General features: G+C 43.3%; 1 protein-coding gene across 1 annotated transcript in view; it reads right to left on the bottom strand.

The window, feature by feature from the left end:
• The window catches only part of ADAMTS17 (ADAM metallopeptidase with thrombospondin type 1 motif 17), a 155731-nt gene that overhangs the window by 26275 nt on the left and 116428 nt on the right, over positions 1-13028 (bottom strand). The window contains exons 18-19 of the mRNA XM_056500189.1: positions 10485-10644; positions 8485-8620 (exon numbers count right to left, since the gene is read on the bottom strand). Of these exons, the coding sequence (XP_056356164.1) occupies positions 8485-8620; positions 10485-10644 (296 nt within the window). The remainder of the gene's footprint in view (positions 1-8484; positions 8621-10484; positions 10645-13028) is intronic.

Here is a 13028-nt window from a genome sequence, read left to right on the forward strand (position 1 = left end):
GCTGGGGTCCCAGGAGAGGCTCTCATTTTGCCAACAAACTCTGATTTACGTGACAAACACACTCATCTTTCTCACAACCACAGGGATGGCTTCATCCCTGGTATTATTTTTTGTAATCTTACCTCTACAAAAGATTCAAGAGCTAAGTGATCCCTGCTGGTGGTTAGATTCAGGAAGAAAGTGATGAGCTTTTAAGCAGACATTTTACCTCAGTCAGTGGCTGTCTTTCTAGTTAAAATATGCCCAGAAGGGTGTGATTTTCAAAAGCTTCAAAAAGCTGGGATGGGCAGGACATGCAATCTGAGAGGGCTGCTCTGAATCTTTGTCTTCTGAGTCTTCCTCAACCTCTGACCTCTCAGTATCTCTTCTGAGGAATTGGGAGTTCTTCTAATCTGCTTTGGCAACATTCATCTGGCAGGCCCCTGGAGCAAACTTGAAATATCTTTTGGAGATTCAGTTCATCATTTGATCTTTCTATGGTCTGGATTAGTTATTAACCTTGAAATTATCTACTCTACCTACTTGCCTAAGACTCCCACATTTTCTCAGAAAAAAAATTGCCTGCAGCACAATGTATACATAAACCCAGGGGAGCTGAATGTCTGCAAATGAGGGCTTGCAGCTAAAGATTTAGGAAAAAAATGTTAGGAAGATAAAATGGATCAAGGCTGAATGATGGGGGTGAGGGAGTGCAATCAAAAGACATGAGGTCACTTTTCAGAGATTTGCAGCCTCTTACACCATAAAGCCATTACATCTTCTGGGGTAAATATTGCAGCCCATTAAATTTCCTCTGGTTTTTTATGTCCTGAGCCCTGCAGAAGAACAGTGTGTTCTTTTCCACTAACTGCACATCCATGCCGTGTCCACATATCCCCACACTACCCACAGGGTACTTTTGTTGCTTTCCCAATGCTACAGTGACATTTATTTCCCTGCTTTCACAGTAATAGCTTGGATATTACCAAAGACATGTTTGCAATAACAATTTTTTTTGTTATTAAATCTGTTTTTTTAAAGCTGGCTCTTACCTACAACCACTTTAGAGCCTGTACTGCTGCTGAGTAAAGCATCAGAGGAAACTTCCTACAAAACATGCCTGAAACAGTCCTGTGACAGAAACATATTGAAAGCCCTGTAATCTGAGGGGTCTATTTCTAATAGATTTTATTGAAAACCTTTTGGTTCAATGCACAGGTGAGGATAACTCCATCCTCAGTTAGCACTGGCTGCCTTTAGCACCAGTTGGTGATGCAAAACCATGTCGAAGTCACTCTCAGTTTTCTGAGGCACCTGGATGAAACTGTGGCTCTACTGATTTAGGCAAAAGTCAGACCAACTTCAGCAGGGCCAGGCTTTTACATTGGATAGTTTTAGCAAGGAGAATTGAAAAAGATTTCTGAGAATCAGTCACGTGGAACTGACAGATAGACTTTGCTTACAGCTGTCAAACCAAGCTCATGCTTGAGTATGTAGAAGAAAAGCCTCTTTACAAATGGAATTTTGTTTTCCATGAAACACACACACACAGTCTGTCCTCAATGGACTGTCCTCTCCCCACTGTCCTCTCCTGAAGCTCTCCACCACCTCTCTGCTGCAATGGGCTCAAAACAATCAGGTGAATCTTTTTTTTTGGGAACAGGTTGTGCCACACCCAGTCACTATTTATTTTTTTGGAGAGAAGTACAAGGAATCTAGTAGAATAATACAGCTGCTGATGTTGAAAGTAGGACTCCAAGACTAACATTCCTGTCTGATTGCCTTTATAAACAGTGCTCAGTAATTTTCCAGTACAGTAGTCATTCTGCTGACAGACTTGCCAACTTTCACTCACACAGGTTTCTTTTTTTCTTTAGTGATTATCATTTTGACAGTTTTTTTTCCCCACCAGTAAGATCAGCCATGGAACAATGTTTTATAATTTACATACACCCTGGGAAGTTCTTCTTTTCTTAAAAGGAAGCCATTGTATTCCCTCTCCTCCTCCACCAGATGAGCAGATCTCTCCGTTTTGGAGGAGTCAGTGTGAGAACCTGGTGTCCTGCTGGCTGGCACCAAGGGACAGAATTTCAGCACTCAGAGCTCCTCTGCAGTGAGTTTCCCCTACCCACCTCCATGGCAGGTGTAGCTTTAATGGGGTAACTGGTTTCCAGCTCCATTCCCTGCCTTTGCAGGAAGGCAGAGCCTTCTTCTCAGCTCCCACCACTGTGAAGATCATTACAGCAGGCAGCAGGAGGAGTGGATTTCACAATTAAATATTTTGCTAGATTATCCTGCTAATCCTTTTCTGTGGGTTAGAACTGCACTTGGCCTGAAGAGCCTCAAAACAAAGCAGCACAGATCATGTAACATTTTAAAACAAGGCAATGGTCAACCACAAGGTTGGTGAGTCAAACATTGCACTGGGAAAGAATGTGAGGGAAGCCAGCCTGGGTGTTTACAACAAAGCTAAGGGACTGTCTCATGACTCCATGTGAAAACTAATGTCAAATTAACTCCTACTCTAGTAAGTCATCTTGGATTGTTTGATGTAAATGCATTTAGCAGTAGCCAACAAGCACTTTTCATTCTACACTGTCTGTTCCCCAGCCTTCTCTGCCGGAATTGCTCCACTGAGTTGAGTTGCTGGATTTGCTGGAAGATACAAGTAAATTGTCTTTCAGTGGCTAATAAGCCACTGACTGGTACTTGATGACCTGCCTACAACCTGGAGCACAGGAGTTTTTGTCTCCTTTTGGTGGATGGGGATCACCATCAACTCATCTGGGTCCCAGATGTGCCCACAGCAGGACATCAGCCACCCCTCACAAAGGTGCCCACGTTTTCTGGTCTGCAGAATTTTGGCTTTTGCTGCTGCAAGGCCCAGGGAAGCCCTGCTGCAGGCAGTGTCCCCGAGGAGCTGCCACCAGAGCGCAGCATTCCCTGCTCCAGCCAGTCCAGCACAGTCCTGGCAAATTCATTAAGCTCAAGCTGATTCTGGAGATCCCAACTCCAGCTTTGGGAAGTACTTCAAAATGAGCTCTTACGTGGTGCCTCCTTGGATCAGAGGGTGCTAACATTACTACTGATGCCAGATTTCCAGGCTAAAATGAAACCCTCCCCACGGCTGTTCCTTCTTTTCTTTTTTTTTTTCATGCAACCAAATCCAACACACATCAAAGATGCTTCTCAGCACAAGGCACAGACAAGGCTTTAGACCTGCTAGAATTGAACCTTATGGATGATAAACATTTGTAGAGGATCCAGAAGAGCCTGATTGCATTAATTAAAGGACTGACCCATGTGGAGCCATTAAATGTCCAGCTCAGCCCCTTCAGTTAACCAACACTCACATCCCTCCAGTTTAATGCAATTTCTATACAGCCCTGTGAGGAATTTGCTGACATTCTCAGAGTTTTCTATCATATTTTTCCCCCAAATTCTATTATTTGCAAGACTACCACCTTATTGTTTTGCTCCCCATCTACCTGTGATGAGAACGCACATAAGTGGAGTGCAAACAGCCCAGAATCAGGGAGACAGACTGATTTCTGTATTATTCTCATTTCTGTATTCCTGGGCTATTAAACAGAGCACTGTCACAGGGATATGGTGGAGTCTAGAGGGCAGGGTGGACTCTCAGCACATGGATACACACCCTGAGCCTAAATCAGATCAGGAATCAAAGCAATGGGCACTACCAACCATCACACACTAAGACACTATTATTTTGGCACTCCCCCAGCCTTTGGACAGGTTTTTGAGGTGCTGAGCCAACTGGAGCCTAGACTGATTCTTAGAACTGGCTTAATTTTCCCCCAGTGGGCACTGTTGTGATGTGTGAGCCCTTGGAGAGCCTGGTGCTGGATTCCAGCCCATGGATGGAAAAGTGAAAGGGAAAGGGAAGAAAGAAAGAAAGAAGGAAATGATCCATGTAACCACAGAGCTGACCTCAGCAGCATGCCAGCTTTTAGAGCTGATTTGGAGGGCAACAATAATCAAGGACACAGTGGTAAAAGGATGCAAGATAGGCTTCCTCCAGGCAAAACTCATTGGCTGCATTTCTTTGACTAAAATAACTGGTTTTCCAGACAAAGGAAATGTGGTAGATTTAATCTGTTTGGTGAAGAACTCCTTTTGCTGCATGGAAAATGCTTACTGGTGACATGCTCAGAAACATAGATATAATTGTGTAATTCATGGCCTCTCATCTACCTTTGGTGCTGCAAAGGAGTATCAGGTATGAAAGGAATTTAGATCAGTTACTAGTGGGCTTCCTGAAAGGTCTGTCTTGCATTTGATCTAATTTAGTATGCTTATTAATGACCTTGGCACAAAAAGAAGAAAACTGCTGAAAAATTGGGTAAAAATGCTGACAATACAAAGCCTAGAAGCAGTGTCAATGCCTCAAAGGATTAGGATGTCATACAGGAAGAAGTGAATAACCTTGAGTACTGCAATAACAAAGCTAGGATGGAAATAAACAGCACACAGTGCAAGGCTGAGTGCTCAGGAACCACTAACAAGCATTTCTGTAGGTTCATACAATGAAACAAATGAGGAGGAAAACATCTCAAATGACTGTAAGCCACAAATATGATGCAGCCATGAAAAAAGCAATAAGAAGTTAAAGTAATGGATTTAGCCCAGAAAAATGATGGAAGGAGGAGATACAATGGTTTGTTGTATCCTGTGGCAAACAGCCCAAGGCAGAGAGGGAGGGAAAATACTGTGAAAAAAAAAAGGAACAGAGATGATGCACAAAAAAAGGGCTGAAAAATGACCATGAGTAACTTAGGCTGGAAAGAAAAGGTTCTGACCCTCATGAACAGCAAAGTCAAAGGAGAGCCTTCTAGTGAGGGAAGAAGCCTGTGGATTAAGCTCAGCTTATAGAAAGGAGTCTAAGATATGCTGCTGGCAGTAACAGAAAACTAACCCTTGGGCTCAGGAGATATTTTCAAGTCCTAAAACAGTGAAAATAAGGTCTCAGGATCTCCTGTGGTTTTCTGTAGATGCAGCCAGGGATTTCTGGCATTTATGCTGCTGTTCAGCATCCACGTAAGAACACCAAATATTCAGCAGGCCCCTGAAAGGACTCAACCTCTCTTAAAATCTCTTACAGCAAGAGGAGAAAAATTACCAGCATTTGCACAGAGTCCATTACAGGTCCAACAGTTGGGGAATTTCATGTGGTTTTGGTGCTTTTCCTGTGTTGGAGGGGAGCAGCTTCATAGCCACAGACCCAGCCATGCATGTAGAAGTGTGTGGCCAGTGGCTGAGCTGTGTTTTCAGTGAAAACAGCTGATGTGATCTGTGATTTGTGAGGCTGGTGCCAGCCCCAGGGCTGGCTGTGCCGCTCTATTTGGGTTGGTGCTCCGTGCTGGAAGCGATCCATACGCGCTGCATGCAGGAATCCAGATTCCATCTGGTTACAGCAGGGTTTTGTAAAAAATATCTAAAGAGCTAGGCAAAGGATTAGAATAAAGAGGTGCTAATAGGGTGCAGTTGGGACAGGAAAGGAAGCTGTAAAGAATTTAATGGAAAAAGAGGGTCAAGGAACATAAAAAATAAAATAGGAAGAAAAAGAGGCATTTTTTTTAAAAGGTGAAAGAGTAACAATAATAAAGAATGAAAGATTCTTTTATTTTTGCCAGTTTCAACAAAACCCTTAAGAAAATTCTCTTCTCTGACGTTTAATTTTAAAACATGTCAGTGTATCCAATCAAGTTTTAAATCCTGCTTTGTTTTTCTCAGATGCTGGGTTGCAGTTGGAGAATTCCAATCTTCTCCTTGGCCTCATGAAAGTACTGTCCCCTGCCCTACATTATTTGGCTCTCCTGAGAGGTGGCTGAAGTTCAAAGGGATATATAATTTACAAAGCACTTTGGGATCGTGCTGGAAGAAAGACACTGTTATTAATAACATACCCTTTTTTCCTCTTGATCACTTTATAAATGTGGGTAACTATTTTTTTATTTTATTACAATCTCAACAGCAACAGCCTCCTCCTCCACTTAAACAATATGATCTCACCCCATCTGAAAGAGTTTGCAACCTAGCTTATACATGGATTGGGAGAGGAAATAAAGGGACAGTGTGGGATAGAGAATTAAAGTCGCACAGCCCATCCAAAAGTGAAACAGAGACTGAATGTCCTCTGACCCAGTCCTGTGCTGGCCAAAAGACCTCTCTCTAGAGATAAATACCCTGAAAGGTGATTCTCCTAAATTTTGAGTGAAAGTGCAAATGCAATTCAAAATGCACAAAACAGAGCAGGTTTACTAGAGAATGGAGAGCATTGTTCCTTCTTCTGAACTCAGGTGAAGGGCTTAGGTCTGAGTGGAAACGGGAAAGGACCTTATTGTAACAAGATGCTACAATAATTTTACTTGAAACCCTAAAACAAATTCAGGGCTTATAAAAAAAGCATTGACATGGTGAAAGAGAATGGTTTCTTTAAGATGTTCTTGGTCAGAGAATATGCTAAGCATGCATTTCTAATGTCTGGGTGGGCAAACGCAAGTGGAAATTTAAATTCTACAGAGCACAGAGAATGTGCTTCTGAAAATGTTTCCAGTTAAAAGCATGTTAAGTGTGAAAGTGTAGTCTACACGGAGGGAGTGAGGGAGTGTGGTCTATCAGATCATCAACAAGGATTCTGTGGCCTTTTCAGGTTCTAAGCACATTCAGTGTTTGCTGTCATTGTTCTGAAAAAAAAGGGCCAACGAAGCATCCCTGTGCCAGAGAGCTGGGCAGAGCTGTGGTCAGCTGTGCCCATAAACTGCCTGGTGACTCCACACAGAAGAGAGACCTTGGAATAACACTAAGGGCTGGATTCCATTCCCCAAAGGAACACAGGTTGGGTACAGGAGAGATTAATCCCTCCTCAGGAGGTTTTGTGTGATATAACCTCACCCACGTCACTGCCCTGGACAGGCAATGCCATGGTGGGAGGGCACTGAAGAGACTTCCCCAGGGGCTCAGGGTCATGGAGCACATGGAGCACCCTCAGAGCACACTGTAGGTCTCAGGGCTGTGACAGACCTCATGGTCAGGACCTCCCATCCTTGCTCTCAACTGGTAGAGGCAGAAGCTGCCCATGTCTTCCAGAACTTTTAAAGTTACTTGTCTTCTCCACCACCTGAAACCCCTCCTATATCTGCCTGGGCTCACTCCAGTCTATTCCCAAAAGCTTTCCAAAGAGTCTGGGAAAAATACTTCATGCCACGCCATCAACATAAGCAGATGCTCCTTGTTTCTTTCTGAGACATGAAAGAAATTCCAGCCTCACTGGACTTCCTCATAGAAATGACAGTTGTTTCCTTGAAGCCATTGGGATTTTGGCTCTCCTTTCACCTGGGTATCTCATTATACCTTTCAGTACTGCAAGTTGTAGAGCCACAATATTGTACAGTAGCAATAATAGTGCAGACAGAAACTGAAACCTGAACCAGCCTTATTGATGGATGACCTGACACTGCATTTCCCTGCTCCAGGGCACCTTAATCAGAGTGCAGGTCTAATTAGAAGGAAGTGTGCTGTTTGTTGTTTCCCCCATGGTTTCTGCCAGCAGGATTAGCTTTGTAGGTGCATTTCCCTGGCTTGTCTGATTATCCAAGGTGCAGGAGCCAGCAGATTAGTTTGAAGATGCTGTTTTAAGTATTGTTCAGCTTTATCTGAAATTGATTTTATCACAGAATAATCTGAGTTGGAAGGAACCCACAAGGATCACTGAGTCACCTCTGAAGTGAATGGCCCACACATGGATCAAACCCCTGATCCTGGTGTTATTTTAACTACTATCAAAACTGGAGTTTCTACACTACAATGCTAAACATCACTGCAGAACAAAAGCAAACTTTTTTGTCAGCAAAGAATCTAAACAAATTAATTTACCTTCCTGCCTTTTGCTATTCTGGCCAGAAGTGCATTTTTAAATATAATACAGATCAAAATTAATTCAGCTAAAAGTGCTTGCCAAATTAAAAAAAGTATTTTTTTATTTTCAGACACCTCTAATAAGTAATGAGGAGAAAAGCACCCTTACTGAGGAAAGCTTCTAAAATGTGTTTCACCATAATTTAATTTCTTGATTTCAGGGTTTCTGTAGTACTGTTTGACAGTTAATCAGACCTCATTCTGTGCTGATTCAAAAAAAGAAAGGTTAGATATGCAGTCACTGTACTCTCGTCTAACTTTATACTGTAAGTTGTTCTGACTCCCAGGAGGCAACCAAGGGGAAAAGAAAACCATCCCCAAACAATGCATGAAGGCTGCCTGCATGGAATCTGGCCTTGCTGACCACAAATTAAATGGGCTTTGTCTGAGGTAATGAAAATCTGACCTGCTCAACAAAAGGAAATGAATATTACAGCTGCTTACTGTGCTAACAATGTGTCCCAACACTTGGAGACATTTTCACTGTGTTCACCAGATGGAGGCTTTGGAAAGGGGCAGTTTCTGAAGGAAAAGGATATTGGTTTTTCGTGTTTTTGAACTCCTTACCGTGACTGGCAGGGGTGTGTGTTACATTTCCTGACCTGGGGCTCGGGGCGGGTCACTCGCTGGCAGTCACTGTCATTCACCAGTGTCATTGTCTTGTTAATGATCCGAGTGCAGGACACGATGGTTTTCCTCTCACCTGAAAGCCAAGTCAAAAAGAACTGAACAAAACCATGTTTTGTTCAACCAAAACTGAAAAGCTTGGAGTTCCCTGCTCCCTCTACCAGATGTACTCTACCACCTCTGCAAAACATCTTATTCTCCGCTTCTGCCTCACCTTTGGACTGGCATGTTTTGGGTTGTTTTTTTCAGAAAAGCTACAAATCTGTCCCCAGTAATCATGCAATTCACTGTTTCGCAGGAGCAGCAAATTGGGCTTTCTCCTTCTAGTGTTTAACGTGGAAAGGAGCTTTAAAACAATTTGTTTTCATTTCTAGTTCCTCCTCCACAAGTAGCTGTGCCCTGTCATCACCTCGGGCAGATGTGCTGAAGTTACACGACCTCCCACCCCCGATAATGTGACATATAATGACAGGACAGCTGCTCCTGCTGCTGCCCAGACAGGAAGTCAGGATGAAAAGGAGTGGCCGAGGTTCAAGAGTCATTGACTGGGCTTGTTCGTATTTCAGAGAGAAAATAAAACCACCAAAATAAATGATTTCTCATCTTCTGCTCCTCCAGATATATTGCTTTAAAATCCTTGTGTAAAGAAGCATCTCAGGAGGAGTCAGCATTTCTCACATAAACTGTGCATCAGGAGTTTTTCATCCAGTGTGGCCCTCAGGGTTCAGCTTCCACCGAGTGGCATCAGGAAAGCTGTGCCACAGGGAGCATGACAGTGACCAGATGTGACAAGGAAAGTGCCACTCCTTCACTGTGTGACTTGCCTTACTGCTAATTATTTTGGTTTCTCAAGGTTTGCTTTCTAACCCTGAGTATGCATCAGTTTGAGTTTATTCACCATCTGCAGCTGATAATAAAAAAACTCATGTTCTGTTAATAAAAAATATGCAAACATCTGTATGGAAAGGAAAAAGGCCCTTCTGAGCTTGGATAAATAGCAAAAGCCTTGGACAACTAAAATAAAAGACCAATTATTAAGCTGGTGGGAGCCATGCTGGCATACACTGATTTGATTCAAATTTGTAGAAGGCTTGCAACAAAAATCAGAAGGGCCACAAATAAATTTCCTTTTCAGTCATGTAAGGGTTTAATGGCTTAAAAATTATTATTTTAACGAACGAGTAAAAGTTCTATTCTAAAGTCTGTATTATTTACAGAAAAGTATCAGTAATTTCAGTGAGGGTAGTGAGCCTGCAAATGTGAAGATGAGCTCTTTCCTTCTGTCATGTCACATCATAAATAACTGAGTCTCCTGGTGAAGACAAGCTGCCCAGAATGCTTGGAAACGATCTGTTTTCCTCAGGGAACAACCTACTTCTTCCAGCTCTGAAAATGCACTGGACAGTGTCTGACAAACCAGTCTCTGGTTTCACAGCCCCAACTCCCCCCAGGGCTGCAGCAGATCCGTCTGGGCACATCCAAGGATCCTCTGGGCAGGGAGCTTTGCCGTGTGCTCCTGGACTCCCAGCATGGTCTGATGCAAATCTGCAGGAGCTGTGAGAGCAGCACTGCCCTGCTCCATCCCCGCGGAGAGAGGGAGGGAGGGAGGGAGGGAGGTGCCTTCCCTGAGCGTGCCCGGACACCTGCGGAGATGCTGCTCCAGGAATGTGATGGGGTGGAGGCACAGGCTGCACACAGCGCCTGGAGCCTCCTGCAGCAGCAATCCAGGTGCAGCTCCAGCCTGCGGTGACAGAGCAGTGTCCCTGCCAAAAGGCTGGCTGGAAATTAACTGTGGGGACGGGATCAGAGCTGGGAGAGATGGTGAGAATGAGCTTTCCTTGAATTCATTATGGTGAAGTTCATTTTCATGGCCAATTTCCACCTCTCCTGTGGCTGGAGCCTGCAAACAGCACACAGGGATTCACACCAAGTGTCCCTACCTCCTCCACACTGCACACTGCATCCTTCCCATCCACTGTGTGTCCAGATGTACAAGGAATCCTGTTGCTTTTCTGGCTCACTTCTGTTTTCAGCAGTATAGTTTACAGGGATGGTGTATTCATAATGAATTCCATAATTCTGGTCATGGAATAACAGCACCTGGTTCAGCAGGAAAAGAGAGGCTGTTGCAACACACTACTGTGAGAGCCAACAGGCTGTGAGATAGCACTGCTGGAAATGCTGGCTCAGGAAGAAATTCCTAAATATAAATACCTTGTAAAAGGCAACCAAATCTTTATCTAGAAAACTTAAGTTACAGCAGTACTGGTAAAACAGGGCAACTGCAGGAGCAAGAACTGCTGATAGTTTGTGAATGTGTGTGAATGTGTAAAACAATCACAGGGATGTCTAAACCTGGAATTCAAGGCATAAGTTTCAGCCTCACAAGTGATCAGCAGGACATTGGCTATTCAAAGAGAAAGACAACAGGAAGCATTAAATCAGCACTTTTCATATAACAACTATTTTGAAGAGCATCTAGAGTCAAAGATCTGAAAGAACAAGGTGATGCTTCTCAGGGCAAAAACAACTACTGCACAAAAAGTCCCTTGTCTCCTGGTGAATGTGGCACTCAAGGCAAGCATGACTATTCCTGCTGACAGGCTGTAGCAGCAGTGTTTTATGTCTCAGAAACCTGTGGATGACAAGCAAAAGCCATATCATACAGCTGCTGGAAACATATATTTTCATCCCTGCATATTGCTAGAGGAAGGTGAAACCTTCTTCCAACAGCAGGCTGTTTCCTATGGAACCACTTGTGATGTCTCCAGTGTTATTACTCCAAAATTCTCTGACTGTTAACAAAGGAACAGAGAAAAATGTTTATGTTTTCACCATAGGCAGATGAGAGTACTGGTCCTGTTCTGATTTACATGTTGGACTTCATTTGGCTCTCTATTTCCCTGGCTCGAGTCAGAACTGATTGGAAGATATCCCATGGACGATGGGTTCCATGGAATCTAAGTTACCACAGTTTTAACAAATGCCATAGAAGTACTACTGTAATATTCATGCTGTGGCTTTAAACCTACTTAGACTTATTATCCCATGATCTGAGCAGCATTAAACAGGTGAATTGTGCTGGCTTTTGTCACCCATTGAAACAGGAACAATGCCTTATCAAATAAGGTATTTTAAGCAGGGCTCTCGTAAGTGGAGCAAGTAGCTGCCCATTTGAAAAAACACAAATTTGAAAATGCTATTTTCTCCTAACAATAATTGTTTCCCCTTCAGATTTGCACAAATCATTCCTACTTAACCAATAATCTCACTAAATCTGTCAGGAGCTCGTTTAACCAAACAAATGTGCTGAAGGAAGGGGTCCTGGCAGCCTGTGCTTGAACACTGGGGGGGCTCCACAAACTCAGCACCCATGAGTTGCTCTGCACAGGGCAGAACCCTGGGCAGATGAGCCTCTTCCAGAGGATGTGAGGAACAAAGACAGGATTTTCCTTCAGCTACAGAGGGAGCCTCACTAGCAGGACTGAACACCGGGTTGAAACCAGCTAGCCAATATTACAATTTCAAAGATGAATGTTGGGTTTTTTAACACAATTCAAACACCAGGCAGTCAGAGGCAGAGAGCTGGGGCCCTGCTCTGGCTTTCTTGAAGTGCAGGAGATATGAACTGTTCTACAGAACTGATCAGACAGCCTTGTCTAAAGCCCCATTCTGCTCTGGGAGTGTTTGCTTGTCCTCTGTTGTACAAGGAGGACTAGCACAGGCCTACTTACACAAACATCAGTTTCTCCAAGAAATACAGGCACAGCAATGCACTTGGAGAAATGCCTCAAGTATTAAAAACCAGCTCCTAAAAAGAAATCCTTATTATCTCAATATGGGTGCAAGACTAGTGAATCTAAAGGCCCATATGAAACCAATTTCATGCAATTTTGTAGCCATATATAATTGGAGGGTGTGTGGACGTGTGTATAATCGGTTTCAAATGCAGGTCACAATGGATTGACTGAAGCTTCTGGCTCTTTGTCAGTCCAGTGTATTCCACCACTGTTAGAACAACAGTTTTCTATTTAGAGGGAACTGGTAACCATCCTGCCTTTCTTGTGTCGAAAGAATGAAACACACCACCCTGTATAAAGGAAAAGATTTGTATCTGATTTGAAACAAAGACTTCATGTGTGCTTTGTTTACCACTGGCAATGATTTAAAACCACATGTTTTTTAATGGTCTGGTAATTTTTACATTCCTCATTTTTAATCATTTCTTTGAAGGAAGGTGAAGAAGAAACACTTCCTCTGCTTATGTCTGCTGAAAGGGCCTGTCTCTATCTGGACAGGACACTCGTGGAGAAGCTCAAAATCACTCCTTTCCTATATTAGCTATTTACTCCTTAATGAAGGGGAACTGAGCATTTCTTTAAAACCAAAGGTCTGCTGATGCTGAGGCTCACAAAATGCCAGTAATCAGATTTTACTGCAGTGGACCTCAACCAAGGAATGCCCCAGAAGGTTCCAAGTGCTGC

Source organism: Oenanthe melanoleuca, chromosome 10 (assembly GCF_029582105.1).
Source record: "Oenanthe melanoleuca isolate GR-GAL-2019-014 chromosome 10, OMel1.0, whole genome shotgun sequence".
In the NCBI taxonomy this organism is placed as follows: domain Eukaryota; kingdom Metazoa; phylum Chordata; class Aves; order Passeriformes; family Muscicapidae; genus Oenanthe; species Oenanthe melanoleuca.